The 20,892-nt window shown below is 48.3% G+C and overlaps 1 protein-coding gene across 5 annotated transcripts in view; it reads right to left on the bottom strand.

The window, feature by feature from the left end:
• The window catches only part of LOC140403227 (microtubule-associated serine/threonine-protein kinase 1-like), a 217,797-nt gene that overhangs the window by 11,576 nt on the left and 185,329 nt on the right, over positions 1-20,892 (bottom strand). For 3 of the 5 annotated variants that reach the window (XM_072490987.1, XM_072490988.1, XM_072490985.1), the window contains 9 exons: positions 20,074-20,196; positions 19,179-19,288; positions 15,342-15,505; positions 14,015-14,283; positions 11,270-11,479; positions 9,508-9,737; positions 4,694-4,816; positions 1,298-1,434; positions 485-675 (listed from right to left, as the gene is read on the bottom strand). In XM_072490987.1, the coding sequence (XP_072347088.1) occupies positions 485-675; positions 1,298-1,434; positions 4,694-4,816; positions 9,508-9,737; positions 11,270-11,479; positions 14,015-14,283; positions 15,342-15,505; positions 19,179-19,288; positions 20,074-20,196 (1,557 nt within the window). The remainder of the gene's footprint in view (positions 1-484; positions 676-1,297; positions 1,435-4,693; positions 4,817-9,507; positions 9,738-11,269; positions 11,480-14,014; positions 14,284-15,341; positions 15,506-19,178; positions 19,289-20,073; positions 20,197-20,892) is intronic. The other 2 variants (XM_072490989.1, XM_072490986.1) reach the window with 1 other exon arrangement.

Genomic DNA, 20,892 nt, shown 5'->3' on the forward strand with positions numbered 1-20,892 from the left:
GGCGCCTGTTCGGTACACAGAGGGAGAATTCAGAATGCCCCATTCACCTAACAGCACGTCTTTCGGGACTTGTGGGAGGAAACCGGAGCACCCGGAGGAAACCCACGCACACACGGGGAGAACGTGCAGTCTCCGCACAGACAGCGACCCAAGCTGGGAATCGAACCTGGGACCCTGGAGCTGTGAAGCCATGGTGCTAACCACTGTGCTGCCGTGCCACCCACACCAGCAGAGTTTTGATCCTCACACCCCTGCTCCAGACACCAAGCCGCTGATGAGGACCACATCAGGAAATCAGTTGGTGTTCTCCTCAATAGGTCGACAAAGCAGCAGTTGGTTTCGAAAGCACTTGGAATTAAAATTGTTCTGTAGATTCCTCTTCGCCTTTAAAAGAAAAAAGGTTTCATACATCGTGGCCCCCCCCGCCCCCCCCCCCCCCCCCCCCCCCACATTGTGCGGAATCGGCTGCGTCGAGCAGTAATACCTAAGTAGCCAGAGTCTGGCGTTGGTCTGTAGCTCTGCGTGGGTGAGCGGGCGGAGAGGCTGTGTGTGGGCGAGCCAGGTAAACTGTCGCTGGATGAGAGCGAGCGGTTCAAGGACGAGAGACTGCGGCTCGTGTGCAGCAGGTTAGACTGTTTGGTTATCTTTCGAAACAAAGAGCTTCGCTTCTTACCGCTGGAGAGGGAGGAGGAGGAGAAAACAGAGAGTTTGAGTCATCCAGAGTTAGTTAACAAGCCCATCAATCCACAAATACCCTTTTGACTGATTACAGTTCAGAGCAGTCAACAGCATCAATAGCAAAGGAGGATTAAAGGATTATGAGGGGAGGCAGCATATCCATCCAAACATGTTCCTTGTACTTTGACCCTTTGAGACCACTTCATGTCAGAATTGGACTAAATAGTCTAAGGATATGCAGCACACGATTTCTGTAACAAAGTTCGCTATGTCTCAGGCTAATTCATGATTTGTCATACACTTTGAGATATTTCTAATGTGGTGTTACAATAACGGAAGCTTTGGCACTTACTGAATTTCAGCCTCTGATCTGCCCGCCAGTAATGCAATAACACTCTAACACCACAGGGAATCAGCTAGCATCCTCTCCAGTTAGTAGATAAAGTAGCAATGGGTTTTAAAAACTGCCAAAATGAAAACTGTTTTGCAGTTCATCTTCAAAAAACAATCTGAATTGTCCAATTTATTTTGCCATGTTAAGAGGGACACGGTTAAGAATATCCCAAGGCGTGTGATAGACAGGAATAGTACATTCCCCAGTCCCAATCTGCCCCTTTACCTTTCCTGCCCTTCCTTTCCCGTGCTTTTCTTATTCCTCCTGGCCATTTTGGCTTTGTAGCTGGAACGCCTGGCTGGTCCGATCTTGATGGAAGTGTTCTCAAATGGCGTTGTGGTTACAGTCACTTTGTTTCCGCTCTGTAGAGAGAACAGGACAAGTTCAAGGCAGACACCGACTTCAGTGCCAAATCTGTCAATTCTTCAAACTTAATGTTAGCCGGTGGAGACAGGCGAAACGTTAAGAAGCTGCAAGTTGTGAAGTTTCTCCGCACCATGAAACAATCCTGCTCCCTGCCTGGGTAACTATCCTTCGGGAGGCTATCCAGGGCAGCTACTCCGAGCTTGGAGGGTGCAATTTTCAAGCGGCAGTGATGGGAAAACACGTCATGAGGGAATTGGAAGACAAGTGCCCTCATCCCATCAGTTTGTGAAGCAGCTAGGAGAGAACGGGATTTTCCCCCATCAGATTGGGATGTATTGGAATGCCGGAGGAGCCTGCGACACAACCTGACTATCATGAATTAAACGCAGTACGGGGTAATGAGAAAGAAGGACGAGGTTCTCTAGTCTCCCCACGTCGTGGTTCATGGCGGCGGGAGGTGGAATACCATTGGCCGGTGGCGGGATCTCCTGGTCCCGCTGCTGTCAATGGGATTTCCCACACCAGGGGTGCACCATCGATGGGACTGGAAGACCCTGCCAACGTGAACACTTGAAAGACCTCGTCTTAAGAGCAAAATATATATGAGAATTATAGTGTAGAGCAGAGAAACAGCTTTGCCCAGCGAGTCTATGCTGATGTTTATGTTCCATGCAAACCTAACCCATCAAGTTGTCCTTTCATTCCTTTCTCCTTCCTTATCCAACTTCCCCTTAAATGCACGTTGTTACTACCGCAACCATTCCTTCTTGAGAGTTCCACACTGTCACCACCCTCGGGATAAAGAGGTTTCTCTCTATTTCCTGCTGGTTTTATTGGTGGCTATCATATATTTTTGAGATGATGTGTAAAGCCAAGGAGCTCAACTACCCTCTCGGGGCATCCAAAAGATCCCAAGGCAATATTTGGAAGATGAGCAGCAGAGTTATTCCTGGCTTCCTGGCCAATATTCGTCCCTCAATCAACTTTACACAAACAGATTGTCCGGCCAATATTATATTGCTGTTCATGGGGACATCCTGACTACAATTGGTTGCCATGTTTTCTACATTATAATAGTGAGTACATTTCAAAAGGTTCTTCATGAACTGTAAACTACCTTGGAATTCAGTACGAAGTCTTACAACACCAGGTTAAAGTCCAACAGGTTTGTTTCGATGTCACTAGCTTTCGGAGCGCTGCTCCTTCCTCAGGTGAAAGCTAATGACATCGAAACAAACCTGTTGGACTTTAACCTGGTGTTGTAAGACTTCGTACTGTGCTCACCCCAGTCCAACGCCGGCATCTCCACATCATACCTTGGAATTGACTGTGGCTGCCATATAACTACAAGTCTTTCCTTTTCATTCCTCATTTATGGGCTCACCCATCAATGGAAAAGTCTTCCCTATGTCTGGGTCTGGGCTGGCGAGTGGAGGTTCCTGTAACAGGCAGTGAGCAGCACCTAGAGGGGCAGGTGAGACAAAGGTTCCGAGACAGGTAGTGAGCAGCACCTGGAGATCGAAAGATCAATCTGTAGAACCAGTTTGGGTGGAGCTAATCCATAGAATACCTACTGTGCAGAAAGGGCCTATTTGACTCATCGAGTCTGCACCAACCCTCCGAAATAGCACCCTACCCAGGCCCACTCCTCCCGCCCTATCCCCGTAACCCCACACATTGATCATGGCCAATCCACCCAACCTGCACATCTTTGTACTGTGGGAGGAAACCGGAGAACCCGGAGGAAACCCACACAGGCACAGGGAGAACGTGACTCCGCACAGTCACCCAAGGTCGGAATCCAATTCAAGGGTAATACAGTAATCATGGGAGACTTTAATCTCCATATAGACTTGGTAAACCTAATTAGCACTAATGCTGTGGAGGATGAACTCCTGGAATATATTTGAGACAGTTTTCTAGAACAAAATGTTGAGAACCTAACTAGAGAATGGGCTATTTAAGATCTAATATTATGCATTGGAAAAGGTCTCATTAATAATCTCATTGTAAAGAAGTCTTCAGGGAATAGTGACCATAATATGATAGAAGTTTAACATTAAATCTGAAAGTGTTTAATCTTAAACTTGGGTCTTTAATCTAAACAAATGAAACTACAAAGGTACGAGGGGCAAGGAGGTATGGTGTATTGGGAAACTGCATTAAAGTCTATGGCAGTCGACAGACAATGGCTAGCATACGGTGTTCAAAGGATCCTGGGTGTCCTTGTTCATAAGTTACTGAAAGCTAATAAACAATTAGAAAGGCAAATTGTACGTTGGCCATCATCGCAAGAAGATTTGGGGACAGGAGTAAAGAGATCTTGCTGCAGTTGTATAGGGCCTTGGTGAGACCATACCTGGAATATTTGTGTACAGTTTTGATCGCCTTCCCTTAGGAAGGATACACTTGCTATGGAGGGAGTGCAAAAAAGGTTCACCAGACTGATCCTTGGGATAGTGGGATTGTCCTATGGGGAGAGATTGGGGACACTGCACCTGTATTCTCCAGAGTTTAGAAGAATGAGAGGTGAGCCATATAAATTCTCACAAGGTTTGGCAGCGTACAGGTAGAAATTACATTTTCCCTGGTCTGGTGGGGGGGGGGGGGGGGAAAGAGGTGTGGGGGGGGGCTACAGTCAGGAGACACAGGTCAGGATTTTCCGCTGCCCGCGACGGGTTTTCCGGTAGCGGCGGATCGGTTCGTCATTGGCTGCCAGATATTCTGGTCTCGCCGAAGTCAATGGCCAGTTGCGTTGCTTGGCGACCCAGCTGCCAGGGTGGTGTGGGGGGGGGGGTCCACTTTCGGCAGGACCAGAAGATCCAACTTGCGGGAAGGTCTGGAAGATCCCAGCCACACTCTTGGAATAAGATTTGTGAGGAGGAATTGCTTCACTCGGAAGGGTGCCTATGGAGGCTCAGTCATTGAGTCCGATTAAGACAGAGATGGATAGATTTCTAGTTATTAATAACATCAAGGGATATGGGAATAGTGCAGGAAAGTGGTGTTGAGGTAGAAGGTCAACCACAATCTAGTGGAGCGGCTGAACAAGCTCGAGGGGCTGAGTAGCCTACTCTTACTCCCACTCCCCATGTTCCTATTTGAAACTTTCTTGTGAAACAGACTGCAATCACAGATCAATTGTACGATTGAAGAGACAATGGTGTCTTGGCAGAGATCTGCCTATATGACTAGGTTAATTTGGACATTGAGTTACAAAGATATTAAGCATTGTGTATTCAAAGAGCAAGTTACCTTTAGTATGAGTTCCACAACTTCTGTATGGACCAGTCCGTGTACAGGCTCCCCATTAACGTGAGTTATAAGGTCCCCAGCACAAAGGCCGGCCTCGTGTGAAGGTCCTCCATCTTCTACATGCTGCAACGTGGAAAAGAGATTGTTAAAATTTCACCTCACTCTCAGACTGTCCGCCGAGATAGCTGGAACTGCTCCCCTTTGTTTGGTATTTTGAAAGTGTTTACTGGACATTTGTGCTCATATAGTGGATTTTGCAGGAACATTTAATCGTGTTAGTTCCTGGAAACACAAGAGCACAGAAGGAGGCCATAAGACCATAAGGTAAGATATGGGAACAGAATTAGGCCATTCGGTCCCTCCATTATGCTTTTGTTGGCTCTTTGGTAGAGCTATCCAATCAGTCCCACTGTCCTGCTCTTTCTCATAGCCCTGGAATTCTGAAGTAGGTGAGTAAGATGGTGTTTTAAGTCAGTCCAGGTGTGTGAGTCTGTAGTCAACTATTTAATTGTTGCCTGTATTAAGAAAGGTTTGGTAGAGTCGTGTTTGACTGTATGTTAATGTTGTGTCTATCGGAGTTCGCATGAACTGTGATTGATAAAGTAGTGCATTGCACTGTTGTTTCCGACTCAACTACTTCCACAGGCAGTGCATTCCATGCCCCCACTACTCTCTGGGTAAAGAACCCCTATATCTTCCACCATTCACCTTAAATTTATGTCCCCTTGTAATGGTTGTTCCACCCGGGGAAAAAGTTTCTCACTGTCCACTCTATCTATTCCCCTGATCATCTTATAAACCTCTATCAAGGCGCCCCTCATCCTTCTCCGTTCTAATGAGAAAAGGCCTAGTACCCTCAAGCTTCCCTCGTAAGACCTACTCTCCATTCCAAGCAACATCCTGGTAAATCTCCATTGCACCTTTTCCAAAGCTTCCACATCCTTCCTAAAATGAGGCGACCAGAACTGTACACAGTACTCCAAATGTGGCCTTACCAGAGTTTTGTACAGCTGCATCATCACATCAAGGTTCTTAAATTCAATCCCTCTGTTAATGAACGCGAGCACACCATAGGCCTCCTTCACAGCTCTATCCACTGGAGTGGCAACTTTCAAAGATGGATGAACATAGACCCCAAGATCTCTCTGCTCCTCCACATTGCCAAGAACTCTACCGTTAACCCTGTATTCCGCATTCATATTTGTCCTTCCAAAATGGACAACCTCACACTTTTCAGGGTTAAACTCCATCTGCCACTTCTCAGCCCAGCTCTGCATCCTATCTATGTCTCTTTGCAGCCGACAACAGCCCTCCTCACTATCCACAACTCCACCAATCTTCGTATCATCTGCAAATTTACTGACCCACCCTTCAACTCCCTCATCCAAGTCATTAATGAAAATCACAAACAGCAGAGGGCCCAGAACTGATCCCTGCGGTACGCCACTGGTAACTGGGATCCAGGCTGAATATTTGCCATCTACCACCATTCTCTGACTTCTATCGGTTAGCCAGTTCGTTATCCAACTGGCCAAATTTCCCACTATCCCATGCCTCCTTACTTTCTGCAGAAGTGTACCATGGGGAACCTTATCAAATGCCTTACTAAAATCCATGTACACTACATCCACTGCTTTACCTTCATCCACATGCTTGGTCACTGCCTCAAAGAATTCAATAAGACTTGTAAGGCAAGACCTACCCCTCACAAATCCGTGATGACTATCCCTAATCAAGCAGTGTCTTTCCAGATGCTCAGAAATCCTATCCTTCAGTACCCTTTCCATGACTTTGCCTACCACCGAAGTAAGACTGACTGGCCTGTAATTCCCAGGGTTATCCCTATTCCCTTTTTTGAACAGGGGCACGACATTCGCCACTCTCCAATCCCCTGGTACCACCCCTGTTGACAGTGAGGACGAAAAGATCATTGCCAACGGCTCTGCAATTTCATCTCTTGCTTCCCATAGAATCCTTGGATATATCCCGTCAGGCCCGGGGGACTTGTCTATCCTCAAGTTTTTCAAAATGCCCAACACATCTTCCTTCCTAACAAGTATTTCCTCGAGCTTACCAATCTGTTTCACACTGTCCTCTCCAACAATATGGCCCCTCTCATTCGTAAATACAGAAGAAAAGTACTCGTTCAAGACCTCTCCTATCTCTTCAGACTCCATACACAATCTCCCGCTACTGTCCTTGATCGGACCTACCCTCGCTCTAGTCATTCTCATGGGCTAATTAGGAACCAGAACCACTGCGTTAGTTATAGAACATAGAACATTACAGCACAGAACAGGCCCTTCGGCCCTCGATGTTGTGCTGAGCATTGTCCGAAACCAAGATCAAGCTATCCCACACCCTGTCATTCTGGTGTGCTCCATGTGCCTATCCAATAACCGCTTGAAAGTTCCTAAAGTGTCCGACTCCACTATCACAGCAGGCAGTCCATTCCACACCCTAACCACTCTCTGAGTAAAGGACCTACCTCGGACATCCCTCCTATATCTCCCACCCTGAATCTTATAGTTATGCTCCCTTGTAACAGCTACATCCACCTGAGGAAATAGTCTCTGAACGTCCACTCTATCTATCCCCCTCATTATCTTATAAACTCTCTTACGTCGCCTCTCATCCTCCTCCACTCCAAACAGAAAAGCCCCAGCTCCCTCAACCTTTCCTCATAAGACCTAACCTGCAAACCAGGCAGCATCCTGGTAAATCTCCTTCGCACCCTTTCCAATGCTTCCACATCCTTCGTATAATGAGGTGACCAGAACTGCACACAATGTTGTACTCATTAAAAGGATATCTCCCTATTTTGCAGTAGCAGAGATGTTCCAGCTTTCCAGCAGCAAAGGTAGTGAACACTGTCAATGAGCGGGGATCCACTGTGTTACGGTGCATGGAGCTGTTGTGGAGTTTGAGATCTTGGCGGCTTTCTGAAGGTATGCTGCCTTTTCCGGTTGAACTGACACATCCACAGCTCAAGGCGTGGAGATTGGGAGATTCCCAGGAACTGGGGGCAGTGCTTTGCAAATAAAAGGATTCCTCATTGTTTCACTCCGTGCAACATCCATTCACGTTTCTATGCTTACTGTTAAACATTCCCTCTCAATGGTAAGTGACTAGAACAGAGCTCCTGTGAGAGATTTCATTGTATACACAGCACACGAATAGGCCTTTCAGCCCAACTCTGAATCAACCATTCGACCAGCCTTGTCAGTACTGGCTCTCTGAGGGAGTCATTCACTTTGTGCCATTTCCCCACCTTCTCTCCATAGCCCTGCACCTTCTCCTTTTCAGATAATAATCCTATTCCCTTTCGAATGCCTCAATTGAACCTGCCTCCACCACACTCTTGGGTAGTGCCTTCCAGATACTAACTATAGGGTTTTCCGCTTGTCAACAGTTTAAGATAATTTCCTTGCTTTTGCAATTTATGCCCCTATTAATGAAGCCCAAGGTACCTGTGAAAGGGGAAATGTTGGACAGGCTGAGTTCAGAAGAATGAGAGATGATCTGATTGAAATATATATGATATATGTGACAGATGCATAAGGTTGTACAGTGGTTAGCACTGTTTCTTCACAGCGCCTGGGACCCAGGTTCGATTCCCAGCTTGGGTCACTGTCTGTGCGAAGTCTGCACATTCTCCCCGTGTCTGCGTGGGTTTCCTCCGGGTGCTCCGGTTTCCTCCCACAGTCCAAAGACGTGCAGGTTAGGTGGATTGGCCATGCCAAATTGCCCCTTAGTGTCCAAAAGGTTAGGTGGGGTTACTGGGATAGGGCGTGAGCCTAGCTCGGATGCCCTTTTGGAGGGTCGGTGCAGACTCGATGGGCCAAATGGCCATCTTCTGCAGTGTAGGGATTATACGATTCTATTCTCTGCAAGGCAGGCCCTTGTTCAGTTGCAGTTTTGCCTGTCAATCTTTGATTCCAGGTTATCTGGGCCAGATGTATTCTTACCCCATTGAAGTTGGCTTTTCCTCAGTTAATCATTCCTAGGCCGGATTGCTCCTTGACCTTTTCCATAGCCAACCTGCACCTTATGTTCCAATGATCACTGTTCCCTAACTGTTCCACTACCGACTTCCATTTCCACGAAGCAGGCCCAGCAGCTGGATTTTGCTGGTGTTCATACTCCACCCGAGTCCCCTCCCATCCCATCCACCCCCCTCGACCTTTCAGCATGCCTTTCCAGCCCTCTTTCTCTCATGTACTCCTCTAGTTACTGGAGCCAGAAGCTCTAGGTTCAAGTCCCACCCTCGGACCTGATGGCCAAGGAAGGAGCCTTCATAATGTGGACAAGCTGCACATCTTTCCGACACACATCAATGGCCGGCAGTGAGAGTGGGAGAGATTCCTGGTCAGCCCTGTGATGGAAAAACTCTGGAGCCTCTCCCATTACTATCCATAACTCCAGAGTACAACATGCATATAAAAATGTATGTTGCCACAGCAACCTGGGCTGCCTGGGTAATCTGTAACACAACACCACCATATGTCTAGTTTCCTCTTGGAAACAGCTTGCCTCAAACAGTACCTCATAGAATTTACAGTGCAGAAGGAGGGCATTCGGCCCATCGTGTCTGCACCGGCTCTTGGAAAGAGCACCCTACCCAAGTTCAACATCTCCACCCTATCCCCATAACCCAGTAATCCCACCCAACACTAAGGGCAATTTTTGGACACCAAGGGCAATTTATCATGGCCAATCCACCTAACCTGCACATCTGTGGACTGAAGGGGTGGCAAGCAGAGGCAGACGCTGGTTCCTCGTGACCGCTGGTCAACCCACCCAATGGTACTTACCCAGACCATGTGGTGGACACTGTACACGTCACTGTCTCCCATGTAGACCCTGATGGCGCGAAGTGTGAAGCCATACTTCTTTCCTGAGCGGTGGATGGTGATTGGGGATTTCAGACTCGTGACTGCAGGCGCGAAGTCCCGGCTGGGTGAGGAGTCCCGTGAAGACGGATTAGACGACAACGATCGTGGCGACATGGGGCTTGCGAGAGGTGAACTGGTGTGGGGATCTACTGGATATACAAAGAAGAGGCACAGTGGGAATGGCTGAGTGGCATAAACCATTTGTGCTAGAATTGAGCGCACCACCGGAGAACCCTCACAGCTGCGAGCTATACAGCTGGCTGCCTGGTTTTGGCCGCCACTGGGATTTCTGTCATGTTGGACAGTGCATGTTGGCAGGCTATTTAACTGTGGGTGCCATCAAAATTTAACCTAATCCAATGTTCACGCGATGCTCATATGTGAGGCGTAACGGTCGTTCAATAACAAACAGAAGGAGGAACCCAGACAGACATGTTCGCTTTCACTAACCCAGGGCAATATCAGTCTGTACAGAGCCCAGAATAACTACACCATGCTGGATAATTTATCACCCACTCATCGGGAAACACAAGGTTTTACATCATGCTCGGTATTGCTCGATATTAGTTCCTTGAGAAAAAGCAAAGAATTAAATGTTAAAACGAAGAATTAGGCACTTCCATTTACAGTCTGGTGCCCAACCATTTAAAGAGCCTGGAATCTGAAACAAAGGATTATACATGCTGAAAGCTTCCTCAGCCTCATGGCATTGTGGAGAGATGCTTAGCTATTTTTTTATTCTTTCATGTGACAGCAGACTTGCTGCCCATCCCCAAATGCTGCAACTGAGTGACTTGCTTGGTCATTTCTGAGGGCACTTAAGGGTTAACCACATTAGGGGCAGCACGGTAGCACAGTGGTTAGCACTGTTGCTTCACAGAGCCGGGGACCCGGCTTCGATTCCCGGCTTGGGTCACTGTCTGTGCGGAGTCTGCACGTTCTCCCCGTGTCTGCGTGGGTTTCCTCCGGGTGCTCCGGTTTCCTCCCACAAGTCCCGAAAGACGTGTTCATCAGGTGAAGTGGACATTCTGAATTCTCCCTCCGTGTACCCGAACAGGCGCCGGAATGTGGCGACTAGGGGCTTTTCACAGTAACTTCATTGCAGTGTTAATGTAAGCCTACTTGTGACAATAATAAAGATGATTATATTATTATAATGTCGGCCAGACCAGGTAAGAAAGCAGATTTACTTCACTGAAGGGCACATTAGGGAACCAAATGGGTTTTTACAACAATCGATGACAGTTCCAGAACGAATAATTAATTAAATCCCATGGTGGGATTTGAACCTGTGCCTTCAGCGGATTATCATAGATTTTACAGTGCAGAAGGAGGCCATTCGGCCCATCGGGTCTGCACCGGCTCTTGGAAAGAGCACCCTACCCAAGGTCAACACCTCCACCCTATCCCCATAACCTAGTATCCCCACCAAGGGCAATTTTGGACACTAAGGGCAATTTATCATGGCTAATCCACCTAACCTGCACATCTTTGGACTGTGGGAGGAAACCGGAGCACCCGGAGGAAACCCGCGCACACACGGGGAGGATGTACAGACTCCGCACAGACAGCGACCCAAGCCGGGAATCGAACCTGCGACCCTGGAGCTGTGAAGCAATTGTGCTATCCACTACCGTGCTGCTCCTCTGGATTACATGACCACGATCTCCCCACTCCATACCTGCAGGGATCATGACTGACAGAGCGGTGGCCGATGCTGATTTAATGACCTTGTTCACGGGCCGGGAGGCCCGCTTCTCGGCTGAATCCCCTGACAGCTGCTGGTGTCGCGCTCTGCGCACCGCCAGGTCACTCGTTGCCTTCGTCGAGAAAGAATCTGTTTCCTTGGAAACGGTGCATAGGGAGTCACTCAACTTCACTGGCCTCCCAGCTGAAATCAAATTGAAACCATTTAGCAGGAAGGCACGCAAAAGTTCACTTAGATTCTAACAGTTTTGCTTTTTTCCAGGGCGCATTCTCTGCCCTTCCACAGGAGTGAGTGGTCAAAATAGTAGCCATGTGATTTGTTTAATGTCCACCTCAAAGAGGGTCTCATGCAAAATAAGTTATTAACGTAGGGAATGTGGTGTTCTTGGTGTTGTTTATTTCAAGATGGTTGGCGCAGTGTTCACGAAGACCACAAGATAGCTTGAACTTAAACAAAGCGATACATTTATTAACACTACTAATTTGGATTTGACGCGTACTCCTAAAGATTAATAACATTTAACTACACTCATCTACAGCTAATCCTAATACTGATAGAAACTATGATTTGCTCTCACTTACACTATTTGTACATTTCACTCTCTATAGCTAACTCCTGCACCCACACTCCCCACTAGGCTTAGCAGCACTGCCTTATATAGTTGTAACTGTAGCTCTCTCTAGTGGCTACTCTAGACACTTCATTAACCCTTGCAGTTCCTACATTTATGAGAATACCACAGGGGCGTGTTTGGTCTTCACTCAGTAATTGCGTGGTATAAAATCAGGGACTCGCTGTGTGGGGAATTGAAAACCTCAAGAGCAACAGCGGGCAGCATGGTAGCACATGTGGCTAACACTGTGGCTTCACAGCTCCAGGGTCCCAGGTTCGATTCCCTGCTGGGTCACTGTCTGTGCGGAGCCTGCACGTTCTCCCCGTGTCTGCGTGGGTTTCCTCCGGGTGCTCAGGTTTCCTCCCACGGTCCAAAGACGTGCAGGTTAGGTGGATTGGCCGTGATAAATTGCCCTTAGTGTCCAAAAAGGTTAGGAGGGGTTATTTGGTTACGGGGATAGGGTGGAAGTGAGGGCTTAAGTGGGTCAGTGCAGACTCGATGGGCCGAATGGTCTCCTTCTGCGCTGTATGTTCTATGTTCTAAGACCCAATCACATCAAATTGCGGCACTTCAGGGCCTTCAGAGTGAATAACATCAGTCTGGATTGTTGAACAGCTAGTGAGTTAATAGTGATACTGGTGAGTTAATAGTGATACTGATGATTGCGAGGTATGGCTGTGAAAGGTCCAAAATGGAATTGGTTGATCCTATTGGTCAGTATGCTGCCCTTTGACATCTGAGGCCTAGGTTCAAAACCAATCCAGATTGAGGGGGCAGAAATCTCCTTTCTCTCTCTCACACTCACTGCTGTAAAGGTACATATGAAATAAGCTTGGGCACTATCAGCCGAGTCAGTAAGCTGCAGGTCTATGTCACACAACAGTAATGGGTAATAAGTTGACAATCGCACTCGGAGAAGTGAGAGGGACGAATGGTGTGGGAAATGGAAATGGCAAACAGGTGCAGCAGGGCGGATTCATTTGTGATTTTTGTTAAGATCTATTATTCCTATTTATTTCCATTGAGTATTTATGCATGTCCTATGTTTTTTTCATGTATGGAACAATCTGTCTGGACTGTACGCAGAACAATATTTTTCACTGTACCTCGGTACACGTGACAATAAATCAAATCCAATTCAATTCAATGGTGCAATGTAGAGGAAGCTTTAGTCGGCATCTATACCTGACCTGGTAATACTTGCTGTTCAGATGCGGTACAAACATAAAATCTACTTCATAGTAGCAAGACATACCTCTACAGCGTTGGAGTAAACAAAAATGTTAAAACCAATTTTTCCTGAAGGACTACTTCACATTCTTCAAGGATCTGAGCTTGTCCAATATGTCGGACAACAAAATAAAAGGTTTTGGGTTCCTTTCTCCAGAAAAGAGAAGGCAGATCTGAAATAGGTCTTCAATATTATCAGAGGGATTTGATAAGATAGACGTAGAGTACTGATGGGGAGTTAAAAATCAGTTGCCTTAAATATCAGACAGTAACCAACAAATCCAGTGGGGAATTCAGGGGGGAATATTTTTACCCAGAGAGTGGTGGGAATGTGGAACTCGTTACTGTTATGGTCTGTGACCTTGCTGTTGCAATGATGCACACAGAACATGTGGTGACTTAATTAGAATGATGGTTTATTGATGAACACGTGGAAAGATAACAAACAGAATACTATACAGACTAGGTACCGTGAACTCTCCTGAAACGACCCTATGTGCGACAGTCCTGTTGTACACCTTACTACCAACTGATGGGTGTCTCACGTGAGGTGACCGATCTCTGGCGCCACCAGCTGGTGTTGGAGGTCGCATTATTAACTAAATACAATACTATTCACAGGCAAATCACCACAGCTATACAGGGAATAGTGGAGGCGAATAGTATAGATACATTTAAAGGGAAGCTGGATAAACACATAAGGGAGAAAGGAATAGGAGGATATGCTGATAGCTTGGAGGAAGAGGGTTGGGAAGAGGTTAATGTGGGGCATAAACATCAACAAAAGTACTATTCTTTAAATTCAAGCAGAAAATGTTACCAGACTGGCATCAACCATTGCACTGACCATTGATAAGAGAGCAGGCATCCCATACCTGGGAATGTTGGACTGTTGCCAGTGTTTCCCGCAGAGACGGCGCTCTGTCCTTCCATATCTTTCTGCCGTGGCTCCAACTGGCTGGCCTGATCCTGGACTGGCGTCACCGTCTGCACTTCCTGGTGTTTGTGCGTCACCTCCGTGTCGTCCTCGAGGGGCGTGGCAAACTTGTGAGTGTCCATGAGTGCAGAGAACCTGCGGCGGACGGTGAGAGGAGGGCTGGAGTCACTCTCGCCGTAAGATGACTCCGAGGCCGAGAGACGCTTCCTGAAAAGAGCGAAGGTGGGAGAAAAGACAGGAGAGCAAACATAAACCTCAGAGCCCCCCGAGGCAGCACGGCGATCACCTCCCCCTCCCTCTCCCACCGTCATCCCAAAGCAATATCAGGGGCTGGTTTAGCACACTGGGCTAAATCGCTGGCTTTTAAAGCAGGCCAACAGCACGGTTCAATTCCCGTACCAGCCTCCCCGAACAGGCACCGGAATGTGGCAACTAGGGGCTTTTCACAGTAACTTCATTGAAGCCTACTTGTGACAATAAGCGATTTTCATTTCATTTCATTTCATAAACTAATTCATTCACTTTAAAACAAAACCAAAAATGGCGAGGCCGGAAATCACTCAGCATGTCCGGCAGCATCCCAGTGGATCAAAGAGTGAGACATTGGGAGAAATTGGCCACATTCATGGTCAAAGTAGTGACTTTTAAACAGCATTCCAAAGGAGGAGGGTGGAGATAATAAGAATAATCTTTATTAGTGTCACAAGTAGGCTTACATCAACACTGCAATGAAGTTACTGTGAAAATCCCCTAGTCGCCACATTCCAGCGCCTGTTCGGGTGCACTGAGGGAGAATTCAGAATGTCCAATTCACCTAACAGCACATCTTTCGGGACTGTGGGAGGAAACCGGAGCACCCGGAGGAAACCCACGCAGACACGGGGAGAACGTGCAGACTCCGCACAGACAGTGACCCAAGCCGTGAATCGACCATGGCGCTGTGAAGCAATGGTGCTAACCACTGCACTACCGTGCAGCCCAAGAGTCTGGAGAAGAAACCCCAGAGCTTAGGGAATAGGCAGCTGAAGGAACAGCCGCCAATGGCATGTTATGGAAGTGGGTGACGCACAAAAGGCTAGAGAGTTGGAGAGGCGTTGACATCTCACAGGGTTGCAGGTCAGGAGGATGTTTTCGAGGTAGTGAGGGATTGATGATGAAGACAATTATTTTAACAAGGATTGAGGAAGGAGCATGAGTGGCAGACTTGAAGCTTGGAGTTAAGACGAGAGGAAACTTCAACGCAGCAATATAGCTGCCCTACGTACATCTCTGGAGAGCTTGTCCTCCAGCTCTTGTCCCGGGTGCCAAGGGAGCTTAGGCCCTCCATCTTGTCACTCTTTTCCTCCTTATGCTTGTTCAGGTTGCGGCGGGTGACCACCGGGGCTTTCTGCTCCTCGTGCTGGGTGAGACGCTCCATACTGCTGTAGACCTGTACACATCGCAGCCCAGTGTTAGCATAACTCAGTGCCCCCCCCGCGCCCACCCTCCCCCCCCCCCCCCACCCCCCGGCCACACGTGCATAAAGGTGAGGTCTGGGAGGGGTACTGACACCTATTCAACCAAACCCCAACACCTTCAGGCGAGAAAACTGGAGGGGGAGAAAGGAATTTCTCAACCCACGGGAATCATTGGCCGGACTTTTCCAGCTCCTCACGCCAGCAGGATCTCCCAGTTCTGCCGATGTGAATGGAGATTTCAATGGCTCGTCAGCCCTGCAATCTGGTCATTCTCACAACGCTGATGTGGGAGCTTGCTGTGCGCAAACTGGCTGCTGACTTTCCAACATTATAACAGCGACTACACCTCAGAAGTACCTCACTGTCTGCAAGGCAATTCGGGACAGGCTGAAGTCATGAAAGGCGCTATATAAATGCAATCCCCTGGAGACGGCCTGCTGGGAAATGGTATTTACCTGGGGCGAAATTCTCCTACCCGCCCCGCCACATTTCTGCCCCGACCGGCCGGCGGGAGTCTCCGTAACACCGGCCGGTCAATGGGGTTTCCCATTGTGGGGCAGCCCCACGCCGTCGGGAAACCCCCGGGCGCCGGCAAAACGGAGACTCCCGCCGGCGGAGAATGACGCCCCTGGTTCCTGATTAACTTCAATGGTCAGAATGTCACAACAACAAAAATGTGAGCCTTTGATGGAAGAAAACATCCCAGGAGCATTCTCGGGCAAAATCTAACATTTTATTAGATATTAGGACAGCTGATTAAAAAGCTTGGTTAAGAGAGTGTAATTGAGAAGGAGAGTCAGAACAGTTTATTTAGGAAGTGAATTCCAGGTGTTGGGGTCCACTTTGGTTTTGTGACGGGTAGGTCGTGCCTCACAAACCTTATTGAGTTCTTTGAGAAGGTGACCAAACAGGTGGACGAGGGTAAAGCAGTTGATGTGGTGTATATGAATTTCAGTAAAGCGTTTGATAAGGATCCCCACGGTAGGCTATTGCAGAAAATACGGAGGCATGGGATTGAGGGTGATTTAGCGGTTTGGATCAGAAATTGGCTAGCTGTAAGAAGACAGAGGGTGGTGGTTGATCGGAAATGTTCAGCCTGGAGTTCAGTTACTAGTGGTGCACCACAAGGATCTGTTTTGGGGCCACTGCTGTTTGTTATTTTTATAAATGACCTGGAGGAGGGCGTAGAAGGATGGGTGAGTAAATTCGCGGATTACACTAAAGTTGATGGAGTTGTGGACAGTGCGGAAGGATGGTGCAGGTTACAGAGGTACATAGATAAGCTGCAGAACTGGGCTGAGAAGTGGCAAATGGAGTTTCGTGCAGAAAAGTGTGAGGTGATTAATTTTGGAAGGAGTAACAAGAATACAGAGTACTGGACTAATGGTAAGATTCTTGGTAGTGTGGATGAGCCGAGAGATCTCGGTGTCCATGTACATAGATCCCTGAAAGTTGCCACCCAGGTTGATAAGGTTGTTAAGAAGGCGTACGGTGTGTTAGCTTTTATTGGTAGAGGGATCGAGTTTCGGAGCCATGAGGTCATGTTGCAGCTGTACAAAACTCTGGTGCAGCCGCATTTGAAGTATTGCGTGCAGTTCTGGTTGCCGCATTATAGGAAGGATGTGGAAGCATTGCAAAGGGTGCAGAGGAGATTTACCAGGATGTTGCCTGGTACGGAGGGAAGATCTTATGAGGAAAGGCTGAGGGACTCGAGGCTGTTTTCGTTAGAGAGAAGAAGGTTAAGAGGTGACTTAATAGAAGCATACAAGATGATCAGAGGATTAGATAGGGTGGACAGTGAGAGCCTTTTTCTCGGATGGTGATGGCTAACACGAGGGGACATAGCTTCAAATTGAGGGGAGATAGATATAGGACAGATGTCAGAGGTAGGTTCTTTACTCAGTGAGTAGTAGGGGCGTGGAATGCCCTGCCTGCAACAGTAGTGGATGCGACAACATTAAGGGCATTTAAATGGTCATTGGATAGGCATATGGACGATAAGGGATTAGTGTAGATGGGCTTTAGAGTGGTTTCACAGGTCGGCGCAACATCGAGGGCCGAAGGGCCTGTACTGCGCTGTAATGTTCTATTGTTCTATAAATTGGAGGTGACAGTTATATCGGAGGGTCGTGGGGCTGGAGGAGATTACAGAGTTAGGGAGGGACAAGGCCATGGAAACAAGGATGAGAATTTTAAATTGGAGGCACGGGTGCGTCTGGAACCAATATTGGTCAGTGAGTGCAGCGGTGCTGGGTGAATGGGACTTGGATGTGAATTTTGATGTGGCGGAGCTTTGGAGAAACTCAAGGTTTACGGAGGGCAGCATGCTGGTGCAGAGTTTTCCAAAACGCTAGAACAGAGGTGTCCGGGGCACTGAAGTGAAATATGGGGCTGGATTCTCCGATTGCCGACGCCAAAATCACGTTCGGCGATTGGCCGGAGAATCCGTTTTTACGCCGAAATCGGGGGCGGAGCCGTTTATTGGAGGAGTAAGCTGCACGCCATTGGGACGGCCTCAGGACGTCCCCCGATGCTCCCCCCCCCCCCCCCCCGATGGGCTGACTTCCTGACAGCGTCGGTCGCGTGTCCTCGCAGTGTTCTGGAACCTCGCGTGGCAGCTGCGGACCGTCCAGCGCCACCACAGTCCGGGGGGGGGGGGGTGCGTGTTCCGCTGGCCGGGGAGGCTTCAGGCAGGGGGTGGGGAGACTGGTGGGGGTTGGGCTGGGGGTGGCTAGGGGGGGATTTCAGGGGGGCACTACCTGGCAGGTTGTACGGTGCAGGCTGCCGCCATGCCCATGCGCGACCACGGACCCGGCCATTCTGCATCTGTATCTGCAGGTAAAGCCTACTTGGCACGGGCTCCTAGCCCCCCACCGGGCGTAACATCGGTGCGGGGGGTGCCGCCGACATTTTGGTCGTAAGAGCAGACGCTTCCTCAGTCCATAGCCGCAAAATCAGAGAATCCAGCCCATGGTTCCCTTATTTCCACATGTTATGGGTGTGAGGACCAGATGGGGGCGTGCTGGTTTTCTCCTTCACTCTGTGCTGTAATAATACTGGAAACCTGTAGGTGTCACTGCACGCTCTCAAAACCCCACAGAGAGAAACTGTGGAGAAAGAATGGGAATAATGTATGGAGGACAGAATGGCCAGTGCCCTCAGCCTATTGAGCCTCGTCTTAGGAACGCAGCATGTACAACATGCCATTGATTCATCTGAGCTCTTTTAAAAGGAAAGTTTTGGGGAGTATCTCTTGATCAAAGTATTCCTCAAATTTATAGATTTGGAGGAAAAAATACTTGGAAATGTACATTTTACAAACTAAGATTATCTCAAATTTTTCGCCATTTTGAGTCTCTTTCTGCAGGAGAGCCAGTGACTTCTAGGACAGGAATGGTGGTCTACATGTTGCCCGGCTCTTGTCCTGTCTGGGGTTGAACTATTAAAATCAGTGAGTGGGGCAGATCTTAGAGCCAAGCTATAAAATGCTAACAAGACCTATTGGCGCCGACCTCAGTAGTTGTCCAGCTGGGCATTCTGCGTGAAATACATGGACCATGTCATGCACCCACTGTTTTGAAACCCTGGCCACAACAACAATCGGATCCAAGGGAAGGGCAAATGGATTTATATTCGCAGAAATACCTTAATAAATCGAGGTGAGCAGGAGGAAAACTGTCGAATTTCTACTGGCTCATCTTCATTTGTGTCATCTTCATCGTAGGAATTGACATGGTGATATCGATCAGACCGGGCTGCAGAGAGAGAGAGAGGGGCACCATTTCAGTGAGGGAATGATATGCCACTCTTCCCTCTTACCACCCAACACCCAATCCCCACTCCCCCCCCCCCCCCCCACCACCACCAAACCTGGCCACCTTGCCCAATGCTCTTCCTGATTGTGGTTTTCCTGGACTGCAACCGACTCACCAGCACGCTAACAGCAACCTCCCCGCCCCCCCCCCCCCACTTTCATCATCGCTGCTACCCAGACAGATGCGAGGGGGTCGGTTAAGAATTGGTACAGACAGGGGCAGCACGGTGGCACGGTGGGTTAGCGCTGCTGCCTCACGGCGCCGAGGTCCCAGGTTCGATCCCGGCTCTGGGTCACTGTCCGTGTGGAGTTTGCACATTCTCCCCCTGTTTGCGTGGGCTTCGCCCCCACAACCCAAAGATGTGCAGGGTAGGTGGATTGGCCACGCTAAATTGCCCCTTAATTGGAAGAAAAAAAAGAATTGGGGACTCTAAATTTATTTTAAAAAAGAATTGGTATAGATTGCCCTCCGAACTTTCCTTTCCCCCTTGAAAAAGGCACCTCTCTTGTTTTCGACATATCCCCAAGCAGCAGGCCGAGATCAGGCACTCAGTGGAGCAGTCAATCCATAGGCGAAGTCTCTTCTGTTCTGCTGGGCACTACTGAATCTCATCACTTTTGAGTCCCAAACAATTGAGTTTTTAATAAAGGGATCCTAAATCCTGACCACCTCCAGTCATGTCCCAGCCCCCAACTCAAGGCTTTGCTTAGTAGAAAAACACTTGCTATCAAAGTAACTGGTGTCTTCCTCTGACTCCAGATGGGGAATGAACTCTGCCTTCTGACGCAGCAAGCTGGTCCAGTCCAGGTCTTTGAAGAAACCGTGTTGCTTGACTTCATAGGTGCCTCCTACAGCAAGAAGAGGAATGAGCGTTAGGAGAACTCAAGATTAGAAATGTCCAGGAGGTTTTGATATTTAGATATGAACTGTGTGACTGTATGACTGTGTGGCCAAATTCCTCTCCAACTCGATTTTCAAATTTGCTGATGACACCACCGTAGTGGGTCAGATTTCAAACAATGACGAGACAGAGTACAGGAATGAGATAGAGAATCTGGTGAACTGGTGCGACGACAATAATCTCTCCCTCAATGTCAACAAAACAAAGGAGATTGGCATCGACTTCAGGAAGCGTAGTGGAGAACATGCCCCTGTCTACATCAATGGGAACGAAGTAGAAAGGGTCGAGAGCTTTAAGTTTTGAGGTGTCCAGATCACCAACAACCTGTCCTGGTCCCCCCATGCCGACACTATTGTTAAGAAAGCCCACCAACGACTCTACTTTCCCAGAAGACTAAGGAAATTTGGCATGTCAGCTACAACTCTCACCAACTTTTACAGATGCACCATAGAAAGCATTCTTTCTGGTTGTATCACAGCTTGGTATGGAACCTGCTCTGCCCAAGACCGCAAGAAACTACAAAAGGTCGTGAATGTAGCCCAGTCCATCATGCAAACCAGCCTCCCATCCATTGACTCTGTCTATAATTCCCGCTGCCTCGGAAAGGCAAGCAGCATAATTAAGGACCCCATGCACCCCGGAC

Source organism: Scyliorhinus torazame, chromosome 27, assembly GCF_047496885.1.
Source record: "Scyliorhinus torazame isolate Kashiwa2021f chromosome 27, sScyTor2.1, whole genome shotgun sequence".
Taxonomy (NCBI): domain Eukaryota; kingdom Metazoa; phylum Chordata; class Chondrichthyes; order Carcharhiniformes; family Scyliorhinidae; genus Scyliorhinus; species Scyliorhinus torazame.